The 14,683-nt window shown below is 38.3% G+C and overlaps 1 protein-coding gene across 1 annotated transcript in view; it reads left to right on the forward strand.

The window, feature by feature from the left end:
- Positions 1 to 826: 826 nt before the first annotated feature.
- The window catches only part of ipo11 (importin 11), a 106,226-nt gene continuing 92,369 nt past the window's right edge, over positions 827 to 14,683 (forward strand). Inside the window, exons 1-5 of the mRNA XM_046387719.1 lie at positions 827 to 983; positions 5,550 to 5,699; positions 7,449 to 7,549; positions 11,906 to 11,978; positions 14,358 to 14,561. Of these exons, the coding sequence (XP_046243675.1) occupies positions 5,562 to 5,699; positions 7,449 to 7,549; positions 11,906 to 11,978; positions 14,358 to 14,561 (516 nt within the window). The 5' untranslated portion in view covers positions 827 to 983; positions 5,550 to 5,561. The remainder of the gene's footprint in view (positions 984 to 5,549; positions 5,700 to 7,448; positions 7,550 to 11,905; positions 11,979 to 14,357; positions 14,562 to 14,683) is intronic.

Consider the following 14,683-nt stretch of genomic DNA (forward strand, 5'->3'; position numbering starts at 1 on the left):
GCAAAAGGCACAGCTGTTTATCTGTTTGACAAAAATAACCAAAAACATAAACAACATGTGGAATGTAGCAAACTCACTATTCACATTATTTAAAATTATATAAAAAAAAAATACAAAACCAAAAGAGTCGTTCATGAGTTTGTTCATCAGTGGTAATGGAACAAAATGAACCAGGTTATTTAGAGCCACTTTTCTCATCACTTCTAACTTGATCTCCTGCCTTTTCCTTGCATGCCCTTGAATTCTGTTGCTGATGAATTAGCTGCAACTGCACTTGTACTTTGGTGCCGTGCAAACACACAAACAGTTTCAGAATAAATGAACTGTTAAAACCCTCTTGGACTAGCTTGAAAATACATTGTCACAAAGCTGAAAACATGGCAGTTTTTCTGAGCTGATGGACAGTGGATATTTTTAGAAATGTGTGGTACAAGAAAGCTACCTTGCAAACATATGGTAATCTTATAGAATATGAAGCACTGCTGTAGCTTCAACTGCCCAACATAAAGTAGCTTAAATTAGCTCAACCTTGCAACATACACATTAATACATCAGTAACATTAATGCCAAAAAGGTCATATACAATAAGCCTATAACAGTGAAAGATATGGACTATCCTTCTGCACACTGAGTACTTCTACTTCTGATACTTTAAGTAGCCTACATTTTAATAATAATAATTACATACTCTTACTTAAAGTTTAAAACGCAGGACTTGTAGTGAACTTGTAGTAGAGTATTTACACAGTGTGGTACTGATGCTTTTTTGAATACTTCTTCCACCACTGACAGCAGCTGGCTTCGTTCATTCATGACGATGTCAAAACCTACCAAAATCGCAACGTCATCAGCGCGCGCCTGCTGTGTTGCTCGCGCCATTCCTACAAGCGTGTGTTTCCATCTCTCATTACATTACCATTGCCAAAGCTTTAGTAGCCACTGTTACAAGCCTGCATTCTGTTTTTCCACCGTCAGTCTTCTAGGTAAGTCTGGTTTTATATTTCTGTTTTGCTTTATTTGCTCGAGGAAAGATTATTTAGCATCACCGACGTTGTCGGCCCGTGGTTTCGTGTTGAGTAAGTTTAGCTCGTTGGCTAGCTCAAAGTTAGCTTTGGTGTTTGAGGTATGCACGGTTTGTCGCCCGTGTGAATGGGCGATTGTCTGATTTTGTTAGTACATAACTCACAGAGAGGGTCAATAAAGCAGCACGTGTCATGAAAATCAATCGTGACCCAAACTGATATAAATGTAACGTTAGTGGTTCGGTTTCTGCTCCCTTTCGACCCATTGCAGTTGAGCTCGTAGTTCTCCCTGCACTTCAACAACAAACTAACCCACTTCATAGGTAACGTTTCTTATCAGTCTTTACCATAGCGACGTTTCTATGCTGTGACAGAGGCCTATAGGCGCACGTAACTGTAACGCCAATATTGTAGTAGTGCCAGGCAGAGAATTAATTGGCTTCATGCAAGTCGGTCTTATTCGCATCGTAGATAACGTTTTAGTCGGTAAAGCTAACGCTTTCAGCACTTAGCTTCACAGACTTGGAGGATAAGGTTGCCGCTAGCTTACATGTTCAGTCACCCAGCACTTGACAACTATGCTGGCTGTGTTACCGTCAGAGACTAGGGCATATGCAAAACACCAGACATTTAGCTGTCACAGTGCTGCCTTGAGGGGTTCGTTCAAGAAGAAAAACAGCTTGAAACGATACAACACTGGTGAACTGTTAGCAAGATACCTCTTAGAGAGTTTGCATATTTGCTCTGTGGATTTACAATAGCAGACAGTCAACAAGCAAATTTCTTCTTGTGAATCTTTAGCATACGTGGTAAGAGTATGCATTTTTTCTGATCTGGCTAAAGCACGGTATATAACAGGTATAACAGGTGCGACATTTTAGCAGCAAGGGCTTTAATTAGACAGCATATTTTATATAAAATCTGGCAAGAGGCACTTTTAACAGAGAACGTTTTCATATATCACAGTAGGAAAGCCATATGTAAGAGAAAACTGCGATTTGAATGCTGGATGTTAAGCCGCAGCTTCTAAACTGCATTGCTGGCTATAAAAGTTGAATAATGTCCATAGTGTATGAAAGATATTGGGCATTATTTCTGAATGGTCTTTATTGCTGAAAGTATGACTGAGTCGGTAAATGTTTAACAGTATATGAAAAAAAACATAAGAAGGGTTTGACATGGGTGATTAAACAGCAATACCCATAATTTTGATAATAAGTTTGATTCACCAGAATGCAAATCACAAGGGACACAAATGATGAATATGCCCTGGCTCACAGACAGCCTGACATATCCTTTAATGGAACTTGCTACAGGTGACAAACAGACAATCATATAACAGGTTAGATGTATGGTTTCACCTTCTGCATGTGGCACCACATCAGTGCCAGCTTGAGGAAATTATTAATAGAAAAGGCAGGTTGGCACAGTGCTAAAATGAAATGTGGAGATGGGTCTGGCTGTGTGAATCTTAGTGGTGGGCGATCTTGTGATTTTATATCATGAGCAATCCTGAATGTCTCCAGTGTTTTCAGATGAATCGTAGAGATGGTGGTATTAATATTTCCCACGCATAGACTTTTAGGTGGTCCGCCCAGGTATATTAAATTCCACCAAGGTATATTTGGCTACTCATTTTAATAGTGTTTATTTTTCCTCTGTCTGAGAGTACAGTGCCATCTGCATTTGATAAACTAGCTGATGACCTCCCTTCACTTTGCCCCTCCTGCCTACTGACAATTGCATGTGCTCTGCAGAGAAACACACACAAACAGAGACATGTTTTCCAGTATCCCTCATGTGAATGCACTGGTTGTAGTGTGCCATTTCTTGTTTAATGTAGGACTACTTATGTAGTTGTTTAGTAAAAGCTTGTAAGTGGACCTGGTTGGTGCATTGTAATTTGGCTGCACCACTCCACGTGTGGCTCACCTGCTGCCGCTGTTGAAAACAAAAGTACAGGGCAGTTTGCGCACAGCAGGCAAACTGGTTTGTGCAAACTTCATTCTGGTATGAGACCAGATGTGGAAAGTGAAGGTTCTTACCAATACTGTAAGTGACCCAGAGCACAAAGGTGACACCTACTGGACTAATTTGTTGTCTTACGTACTTAGCTTTGGAAGTGACTCCTACATGTACATTAATAGAATAATAAGTTTATCTGATTAGTGTTTCTGGTGCCAGCTAGCGAAGTTATCAACATTTGAATAAGTAGTTGTCTAATTGTGTGCATCCGTCCACTCGACACATGCTCAGAATGGTGTTTGACATATCATTTTCACAGGGTCGGTCTGATGTAAAAATTTTGAGCCGCTTTGATATTAAGCCAATTACTGAACCTGACCCGTGATACTGAATTTTACCACTAGGTGTCATATTTGACTACCCCATCCTGAGTGGAACGTAATGAGGGCCCACAAGAGTGTAGTAGCGTCACTATCTGGACAACTGTTTGTCACATTGTGTTTATGTGTTTTTATTTCTTCCAACAACCGTTCAGCTTAAGTTTTCTTCTTCTAAACTTAATATCAAAATAATAAATAAAATAAGAGTTTGGCCTAGTGCTGCTTGAGAAAATATCAAAATGTGATCTATAGCGTTTTCCACATACTGAGAGTGTACGCTGCTCCAAAAATAGAAAATTCATATGTGGCGAGCAATGCTGATATAACAGCAACATTACCGATTTGTGGGAAACACTGTAATTTGTCAGTTAGGGATGATCATACTCTTTTGCTGTCGAACTTTTCAAAACGAGTAATTGTTACCAGCTCAGGACATGGTTGACACTTACCATCGGTGAGTATTTTTATGTGTAGTATTTAGGTTTTGAATCTTATCCTGGTTTTGATCGTATGGGGTTCAACTCACATGGAACATATCTTTTAATGTTATGCAACATTGCAAGGATCAGTCTTTGGCTGCTCTAGCATCTCTGTGTCATTTTTGTACCAGCTTTTGTTTTGTTGAACACAATTTTGTTGTGGGTATTCAGGACTCTGTTGCAGTTATACATCTTTCAGTTGGATTTGACGTCTGGTTACCTGCAAACGGACAATGATGGCAACATGCAGATGACTGCATCATGTTATTTTGGTTTCAGTGACTATCCATTATGTAGCTTGAGTTGATGGTCCTTCTGTGCACATGGCAGAGTCTTTAAAAACCTAGAGTACATCATCTTGGCATATTTTAATGTCTCAAAACCAGGATTATATCCATCATATCTGGGTTCTCTGAAACCTGGATACCTGATCATACTGAACTACTAATATACATATACCATAAATACACTCACTTATTTAATGCGCTCACTATTGTGTTGTGGTTTGCTGGTACGATCCTTATAACAGACAAACCCATTGACAGTCTCCCTTATTGATTTGTTACTGAATTAACAATTCACTGACTCTTTACAGAAAGAATCAGACTTCGTTATGTGACAGCAGTCATGGCTAAAGCACTGCTGCTGCATTCTTTTGTGGAGGTGGCCCTAATGCACATTCCATTTACACATACATTTCATGGTGCTGAATATTTGCTTCTGGGCTGTAGATGGCAGTCTTTCTCAGTATTTCTCCCCACTTACTGAAATGTATTAATGAAAGCTCATTTCCAGCATGCTATCTCTGCTGGTCTCACAGGTGACAGTCTCTCCAGACAGTCAGTCGTTTGCCGGAATTGTTTGTTTACTAAGATAAAATGGCCATTTTGTGAAAAGATAAGTGTGCTTTAGACCTAGTTTCTATCTGAAATGAACTGCTTTGTTCAGCTCCTGACTGCAGTATCTTGATATGATAAGTTAACAGCCATAATGTATTTCTTTTGCAGTCTTTCATATCTTGCGTGCCAGAGATAGCCTCTCAAAGTGTTGGACTTGCTCTCAGTGCTGAAAAAAAATGAAGCTGGCTATGTTTTGCAGTGGAAGGAAATAAACAACCATGTTATTTTTTTCTCAGTTATCCTATTATTGACAAACTCCTCTGGAAATGTTGAGATATGACCTCACAAGGAAGGATTCATGATCCCAAAGTAGGTCTGGTTGTTATTCTGAGAAACCCCTTTTTTTTTTTTTAGCCATAGAAGTGAATGACTTAGTTGCTTCCTTTGAAACTGAAAAACACCTTTAGACCTGTGAAGCTGGGATGCTTGAATACTATCTGGGACATAGAACGACTCTTTGTGGTATGCCTTTCTTTATTCAGAAGGGTTTGTTTCTTTTTCCCTATGTTTGACAGTGATTTCAGCGCTGCTTGATCTATAATAAAAATGGGAGAGAATGGGATAAAGCCAGACAAAGCCAAAAAGATTCCAGTGATTCCTTGTTTTGACATTTTTTGTAGATGTAATTTGACTGCCGCAGCTTTCAGTTGATGTTTTATTATGCTGTTTTTCCCTACGGTGAAACTATTTTCAAAAGTTTTTTTTCTCCCCCAAGTCAGCCAAAACTTTCACAACAAGAGCAATAAAATTCTTCTCTTTTCTGATCCTTTCTCCTCCCCTTTCCCTGTTGTGTTCTCCCTGCAGATATATCCAGCTATGGATATGGACGGTGCCAGTTCAGTGGTGCTGCAGGCCTTAACACACGCTACCAGTCAGGACACAGCTGTGCTGAAGCCTGCGGAGGAGCAGCTTAGACAGTGGGAGACCCAGCCAGGTTTCTACTCTGTCCTTCTGGTGAGAGAGGATAAATATAGTTTATTCTAAAAGAAAGTCATGGTGAATTTTTAATGAGCTTGTTTTTAAGTAGCTTAATTCATACAACTATAGGAGGTGTTTTTTATTCTAAAATAGGAAGGAAATATATTTCAGTCTCAGTTCAGAGTTATATATGCTTTTCATGACTGAGTATTTATCCTAGCAATTTTACACAATAATTGCAGTCACATCAACAAATCACAAGATTGTGAAAGGTGTGGAAACTTGAGGGGAGAGGCTTTTGTGTTAGAAGAATACACAAATCTCTATTTAATAGTTACATTTGTTTCCTGTCCCAGGCAGGCTTAAATGAGAATGGATTTCAGTTTTATCTCTGAGAAATTGGCCCTGGATGTGTTGTGCCCAGCCAAACACAAAGATTTATTCCATTCACGGGAAAATGTATTATTTACTTTACTTTTGTCAGGAATACATAAAAGGGAAGAAACAAATCAGCCCAAACAGTGTCCTGTTTAAGGCAAGGAATGTCCCAAAAAATCACATTTCCTAATAAAACCAATGTAGCTTGTGTAGCATTTTATTTGTTTGACTTGTCTGGCAAGCTGTCTAGTCTTTATGCAATATCTGCATTTAAAATATAGAAGTTAAAAGGCTGTGTTTTGTACCCGCCTATAAATCAGAGAATAAAGGATTCTCCTTAAAACCTCTCAACTTGCCTGAGAACCACAAAGTGTTTTCAGTATCAGTGTAATCTGTTTGTCTATACTATGATTGGATGCATTATAGGTAGTTTTTTTGCCATACTTTTTATGGTGCCACTTTGTCAAAATGTGAACTACTAGGAGCTAAATAAATGGTTTTTGTTGTAGTCCACGGCTAACTCACTTGCACTCCGTAATATTAAGCAAATATTTTTATGTAATCAGTCTTTTCAATTTTTTTTTTTTTTTACGTCTCATGGTTTGTATATTCCTGAAAATTTCAGCCCTGTAGATCTTTTTTGACCCTTACTTCAGTGTTATTGCAGACATAAAGTTAAGTTTTTGCTTTCTTTTTTGTAGCTGCCTGTGCTGCCATAGCCCATATCAATTAAGCAAAAGGTGCACCTTGCCTCATTTCATTTAGGAGAATTATGTCTCTGTACATCACCACTAAGATGGCACAGCAAGGACAGCGTCAATGAATCAAATGCCGGCCAGGCAAACTAAATTGAAGTTGCACTGAAGCATGTAATAAAAGTTTAGCTGCGGTGGGCAGATTTTAACTTGCAGATTCACGTCAGTAGTTACACCGTGCAGTCCTGTGTAAAGTGTCTTCCAACTCATGTTTTTACCTACATCTCCTAAACTGGAAAAGCAGGAGTCAAGATTCCAATCTCTGATAACGCTATGCTGCTCTTTATGGAGCTCTTGTTTTTCCAGTGAATAGGAGAATGACTTTGAAAACACTGTGACAATACTTTAGATCTTCTCTGCTACATTTTACAACTCCAAATGTTAGCGCCTATGAGACCTAAAACTGCACAAGTGTGTATATGTTAGCGTAAGCGTACCCTGTGTTTGAATGCAGTCACCCCTTAAAGTGTTGTTTTATGACATCACAGGTCTGCCTAATTATTCTTCGGTTCGGTTATTCTTTTTCCGTAGTCTGAGTAGTGACACATCATTAAACTGAGTCAGTCTCTGACTTGGATAGTATTACCAGTTAAGTAAACAAAAACAAAGTTAGCCAAGCATATATGTTTTTTTTTTTTTTTCCCCACCACAGAATATCTTCAATAACCACATGCTGGATGTGAACGTCAGGTGGCTGGCTGTGCTGTACTTCAAGAATGGTATTGACAGATACTGGAGGAGAGTAGCGCCTCAGTAAGTGTCTGCTGTCTTGTTCGTTCTTGTTGTCAGCCTTGCTCTCACTTTTCCACAGTTTCGCTCTTCCACTGCTCGTCTTTATTCTCTCCTTCATTGTCTCTTTCACTCAGTCTCTATTCATCAGTTTTAATCTTTCTGTCTGTTTTTGATGCTTCTGTTTTTCCATGGATTTGTAGTCGCATTTTCCTGTTAGGTTTCTATTCCATCATTTTCCCCATTGTCTTTTACCAGTTAGAGCTTACGTCTGTAGTTTTGTCTCCACCACATTTCCCAGCTGTCCTCTTCCTCTTTTTTTTGTCTTTTATCCTGATTATTCATATCATTGTGCTCGGATTTTATACTCAGTTTATTCTATTGTGTCTCTTTTTGTCTGGTGGTCGGTTGGCTTTGAGTATTCAAAGCTTACAATATGTCCTTGGGTACCTGACTGGCTGCCTTTTGTTAGATTTGAATTGAACATTTACCCTTAAATTTGCAGGACAGCAGTTGGCCAGGGGTAATCAGTTCTGCCTCAGCACTCTGTGGCCATTCTGTGACCACTTCAAATTATTGCTATTCTCTTCTTTCTAAAGTTTTCTCTTCGTACTTGAGTTGTTCTACTCTTTTCAGTAGATCAGTAAACTGAATTTCATTTGCCAGAGTGCTGTGCAAGGTGTTTAGCCCTTGGGTTATTTATCTGATTTCCTTTGGTCTATTGTCATTAATCCAGGAGCTGGATATTGCGTGGGACAGTACAGTGCATGCGGTGTCACTGTTCAGAGAGTAGGCCACGTTACACAGCATTTTTATTCTGTTGTGTTTTTACTGTGATCTACAGTAGCGTGTCCAACAGAGTTCATAGTTTTTTCTTTGTTTTAACTGGAAGTAAACAACAGTCTAATGGAGAAAAATATTGTTAAAATCCTTAGACATCCATGCTAAATGCTTTGGCCCATCATTATATTATTTTTTTCTGGCCAAATTTAAATGATTTATTATCTTAAGATAGTCGTGGTTAATAGTAATGGACCTACCATTAATGTTATTAGTTCCACATTTGCTTTTTCTGCTGTGACAAGCCCAAAGGTTTGCTTTGAAAGAGGTCAGTTGCTCTTTTTTATAGCTTTAAAAAATGTATCCCCCCCGTGTCTTTTTATTAATTCTATCCAGGACTGTCCTCTGGCCTGCCTGTTGTCCATTATGCTGCAGTTGTAAGATTGGAGTTAAATTTATTGTAATTCATGTTTAAACAACAGTGGAACAAACTCATACTCAAACTCAGGGAATAAACTCAAATACAATGGAGAGGGTGACAGAAAAGAAGCCAAAACTTAAGTGGTTTTATTTACTAATAGTTTCATTGTAGGCAATGTGCTGTCCATAACACATACCTTATTTCATATGATGAAGCACAAATGAGCACAAATAAACAGTCAGCAAATTCTTGCCAGGTTTGGAGATAAATCTCAGGTCTGTAAAGGTGATCTGATCTGCTGGTTACTTTCCCAATTAATCTGTTAATCATTTAGTATCTATAATACGTCAAAAAAATTGTGAAAAATGATTGTCACAGTTTCCCAGACCAACGTGATGTCTTGAAATTGCTTCTTTTGTCCAACTAACAGTCCAAACCCAGTGACTCTTCTGTCACTATTTTAAAGCAGCAGATTCTTACATGAAGTTGAAACCAACAAATGTTTGACATTTTCACTTACAAAATTACAGAAATAATAAATTGACTATAAAAATAGTTGACAACTAATTGTCTTTCCATCGACTTGTCCTTGCAGAGGTATTTTTTAGTCTCCCTTTGCATCACTACAGATCTCCAACAGCCACATGACGGAGGAAATCACTAAACATTTAATGTTATAGTCTTAATGTTATCACTATTTTTGGTGTCTTTTCTACATATATGTATGTAACTCAAGGTATTTTAGGAGATGTGGGAAATGACAGCACTTGCAAGTGCAAGTTTTTTTTTTTTTTTAAATTCTGAATCAAAGACTGATACAATACTAGTGAAACTGTTAGTGTTGGTGACTGTCAGTGCCAGAATTAGCCTGACACGTTTCCTTTCAGTTGTGAGACATTTTTGTAGCAAATGGACATTTCTGATTTGTGCTGCATTAACTTTCAGTTCAGAAAGGTTCATAGGTTTTGGCTAGGTTAAAAATACAGTTATTAAAATTGACATTTTTTTGAACGTTGCAGGTGAAGTAATGATAATAAATATAGATTGTGTATGAGTCATCAAAGCAGTTGATGTCTGTGGTCAGACAAAATGGATCATCACTCATCAAAGCTTTTTAATATTTTTTTTTTAATGGAATATACAGTAGACACAATTTTATTAACGTTTGTGCCATCTAATGCGGAGGTTTTCAGACTGAATTGAGCTGAAAAGGACAAAGCTGGTGTTTTCAAAAAGCACTGGAGGTTTGTTATTGTGGTTTAGACCCTCCTGAAAATCCCTCATCTAAATCTGTCAGAATGAAACAAAAAAGAATTTATGAAAGCTATGACAAGGCAGTGCGCAATTTTTTTAAGACATGCTGATAAATGTTTTGTGAGTGTATTTTGTATTGTTGTTGCGCTTGATTGCAGTTTATCTCATTATACATGTCTTATAATGGGGCATGCATCTTGGCTTTTGACTCATGTAACGCATTTCCCAAATGCAGTATCAGTCTGTTATGCAAATGTAATGTGCCATAGTTTGAATGTTTTTTGTTAATGTTTATGTGTCATGCATAAAACCATGCCCAGCCCACACAGCCTTACCAGACACCACAAGTTTATATAAGCCAGGTTCAGAATGCAGGCATTTGCATAATTCTGTCAAAAGACTGACAAGCGTGCTCACTTATGTTTGCTGAGCTGCCTTTTCCTTGAAAGGGATTTTAAGCACTTTTCATTGCATTGCTTAGAATGACCTGAAAAAAAGCTGTGAACATAACTAATGGAGTAAAAAAGCAAAATGTCTTATGTCAGAGTATTGTGCTAGTTGAAATAAAGAATAAGAGTAATTTGCTGCAAGGAATGTACACAGCAAAGTTGGCTCTGGTGTGTGAATGGCTACATATTTTCAAATGTTTTTGCCAAAAATGACCCTTCAGAACAAGCAACTGTCAACTGTAAGAAATGCCAAATCACTGAAACTTGACCCAGATCATCAAAAATATTTAGACTAGTCTCATATGAAGATATGAAGTATAATGCTGCTTAAAATGGTTTAAAATGTATCCCCACCTCGGCAGTTGGAGAATTGAAATAAGATTGCTGCCAAAAAAAATTTGGGTCTTTGCCATTTTCATTCTCTTGTGTTGGGATAACTTTACACTGTGTGAATCATCTTTGTGCCCGTCTCACCCCGCCATCAGATTTACTGTTTCTGTTGTTGTTTTTTTTTTTTTTGCTTACAAACACAAAACAAGGCTCAGGCAAACACTTGCTTAAGTTAATACATCTTTTAATCTCCTATCCATACTTAGCTTGCCTCGCTCCCACATTCCCGAAATATGTGTGTTTTAAATCTCGTTTCAATAATTCACGCTCTTCCCCCTAGTAATTTGTCTTGCTCCCATATCTCTTCTCTGTCTCTGCCCAAGGTTACAGCATGATTCATTCCCCACATCAAACACTCTCCCACTCCATCTAGCCCCAGAAGCAGTTGAAGTACACAGAACAGGGTAAATTAGGGTAAATTTAAAAAAAAAAAAACAGATTCACACTGTCACGCTTTTGCACACAACCCTTACTTTCTTTGCCATAACTTAGAGTCATATTGCAGACTACAAGATGTGACTTGGAGGAAAGCAGGGGGTTTATTCAACACTTACTGATTAAATCAGGCAACTGCAGCAGGCTGTGCTCTATAGAGTGTTATACAGGGATTTAATCGATTCCCTATCAACAAGGCAGATTCAGATCACATTCATGTCTTTACCATATTAAAGTTTGAGGTTTGTATGTCCACATTTTGAAATGAAATTGAAAATGAAGTCACGATAAGTCTTTTACGATATGATCTGCATTCAGCATTGATGGCACTTTGACTGGCAGCTTGCCATCGTGATGCGACATGATGGCTTCAGTGCATCTCTCGCCCTGCAGTCAGAGGGTCCTGGGTTCAAAACTTGGCCCTGTTGTACGGTACACAACAGAATTAACTGTGTTAACTAGTCAGAGAAGTAATGTGTGTTTTATTGTATTTTGGTGCCCTTCATTTCAGATCAGTTCTTGTGAATATAATTATGCATGATGTCCCTTTTGTTAACTGCTCCTTCAGTTGCTGCTTTTGTGTGGATCTTTCCTTTATTGTCCATATATTTTGCCCTTCTCTGAACATCTTTCTGGTTGGTTTGTTCACAGTGCTTTGTCAGAAGAGGAGAAGACGTCGCTGCGTGCTGGTCTCATCACAAACTTCAATGAACCTGTTAATCAGGTTGGTGGCGAAATTGGGATGCGCTATTTCCATGTTTTGAATAAGATTACTCACCTGTAATGTGCCAAAAATGGACTCCAAGCATTATACCACTTTTTACATTTCGTAGGTGGTTGAAGCTTTAATTTGCTTGAAATATAATATCCAATGGAATTACAATGATCTATATCTGCAGTTCTGCCATCAAATCTACTTAAGTGTTATCTAGTCAGGTTAGCTTCATTTCTATTGCCCAGACACAAAGTCCATAGACTCCTCTGTGGTGATGTAGTTATAAGTGTAAACTGACCCTGTAACATAACTATAACCAGCATCATGCTCACATGATGGATTTTCTTTCAGAAAATTTAAAGAATCCACTAATTTAAGAAAAGAAAGAACAGACAAGAAATGTTGCACATGATTTAAAGTAATTTAGCTTAAATATACAAGTCAAGTCCACTATAATTGCACCTGCAGTGATGTCAGACTGTATTGAAGATTGATCATTGTTTCTGTTTAATTTGGTCCAGCAGGCTTTGAAAAAAGACTAACCAGATTTTGTTTCCTCCATTGCTTCCCGGTGCATTCAGGGAAGTGTGAGGGAGAAAAACCTTTTAGTTGTTCTCAGTAAAGAAGTTGTGTGAAGGCAGCTGATGTGAAGTACATTGACAGTGTTCAGAACGTGGCCAATATTGACACTAAGACTATTGTGATTGTTTTCTACTGGCATTTAGACTGAGTTAGATCAGACCCAGCTGTTCCCTCCAAGCAAACAGTTCCCATCACAGACACCGATTAAGACAGAAGTAAAATCTGCAGATTTTATTCTTGTCCTCAGGAGTTAAAATGCAGTAACTTTTTCTGTGATAACAAGGGACTATTGCCAACTAAAGCAAATGATATATGCATTGAATAACATGAATGCAGCAGTCACCGGCTGATCATTTTTTTTTATCTTATCATGTAATGGAAACGTAATTTAAGTTTATTATTTCATCAAAGAGTAATACAGATGCTTGTATGTGACTACAAGCTGTCTACTAACTGACTGTAGACAAACTCAAACTGTTTCCCAAAATCCTGTAAGTAGTCTTCAGCAATAAACATGTAACATGTAAATGTAACACAATAAATTAAGGTTGTAGGGTTAGGAAAGATGATTAAAAATACTAATTGGACATATGAAGACTTCATTCAAGGGTCAAAAAGCCTGTTGAGCCGGGCAGTTACTTTCACAGTTCTATGAGGAATGCTGCAACAACAGATAATTCGGGAATTACGTAATGTGTAATACATCTGTGTAAGGGGACATGGAAGGTGGCCCTGAATGGCGGCCATCCATCCTGGTGTCTACAGCTTGTATATCCCTGAGGGCGAGCCCTCCAACATCAGGACTGATAGGGTCCATATGGCATGCAATGAATACCATTTAAACGCCATATGTCTCACCAGTCACAGCCTGTCCTTGTTCAATCAAATCCAGAAGGGGTTGTGCATGTTCTTGCATGCAAGTGTGTGTTTGTATGTGTGGACAGTTTACATTTATAATTTGTATAATCCAAGCAAATTGTGTGACTTTATCTGACTTTCTTAGAAAACATGAAAACTTTGCATGCACAGTGATTATGTATAGGATTTTTCTGACTGGTAACTCAGTGTATATCAGTTACTACTGAGCAGCACGTCTCTAATATGTAGATATACTGTAAATAGACTACACCCGCTGATTCTAATGAATGTTTATGCTATTTATACGTATATAAGTTTATGATAGAACTGTGAAGACCATTTGGGCAAGATGTGTGAACCACAGCTGTCAAATCAAACGAAGCATATTGTTTATATGGTGTGAAAAGATCTGCTCTTAAAGGTGGTGTTCAATAGTAACAGAAACTCACTGCCCACTAACTGCTAAGGTATAAAGTACCCTTGTCAGTCTGGACACTTGACTTCACTGATTATTTTAAGGGATTAGCTGTCACATCCATAACATTGTCAAATCAATGGGTATGTTTGAATGGAAATTGCTCAGCAAATAAACTTTGTGTCATGTCAAGAGGTATTATGACACCTGAAGCTGTGACAAGGTCACGTGCCACATTTCAGATGTACTGTAAAAGGCTATGAATGTGTAACGTGCTTGAACAAGCTCTAATCCATCTAACTGATTCCATCTCTAACAGCAAATGGATAAAGGATATGTATGTACACTGTATGATTTAATTCATGTCCCACTCATCCAAACCTACTGATTTACAACTGTAAAAGCACACATTGTAATATATTGTCGAGCGATTTTTCTGCATGTAGAAAAGTTTGTTCGGTGCAACCACATACTGCTGTGCTGATGCTTTGCCTCTGGTCATCTTTATTTTTTCCTCTGTGTTTCTCCAACAGATAGCGACCCAGATTGCAGTACTGATAGCCAAGGTGGCCCGTCTGGATTGCCCGAGGCAATGGCCAGAGCTCATTCCCATTCTGCTTGAGTCTGTGAAGGGTCAGGATGGTCTGCAGCAGCACAGAGCACTGCTAACATTCTATCATGTCACAAAAACCCTAGCGTCCAAACGTCTGGCGCAGGACAGACGGCTTTTCCAGGATGTAAGTCCACAGTTTTAGTCATATGTCAGTTGTTTGACATCTTTACAACCCTATTTTTTTTTTATCTCAATGCTTGTCATTCTTTGGTCCTTCACTATCCTTCCCTTGCCTTTCGTTGTTGG

The sequence above is a fragment of the Scatophagus argus genome, chromosome 4, assembly GCF_020382885.2.
Source record: "Scatophagus argus isolate fScaArg1 chromosome 4, fScaArg1.pri, whole genome shotgun sequence".
Classification (NCBI taxonomy): domain Eukaryota; kingdom Metazoa; phylum Chordata; class Actinopteri; family Scatophagidae; genus Scatophagus; species Scatophagus argus.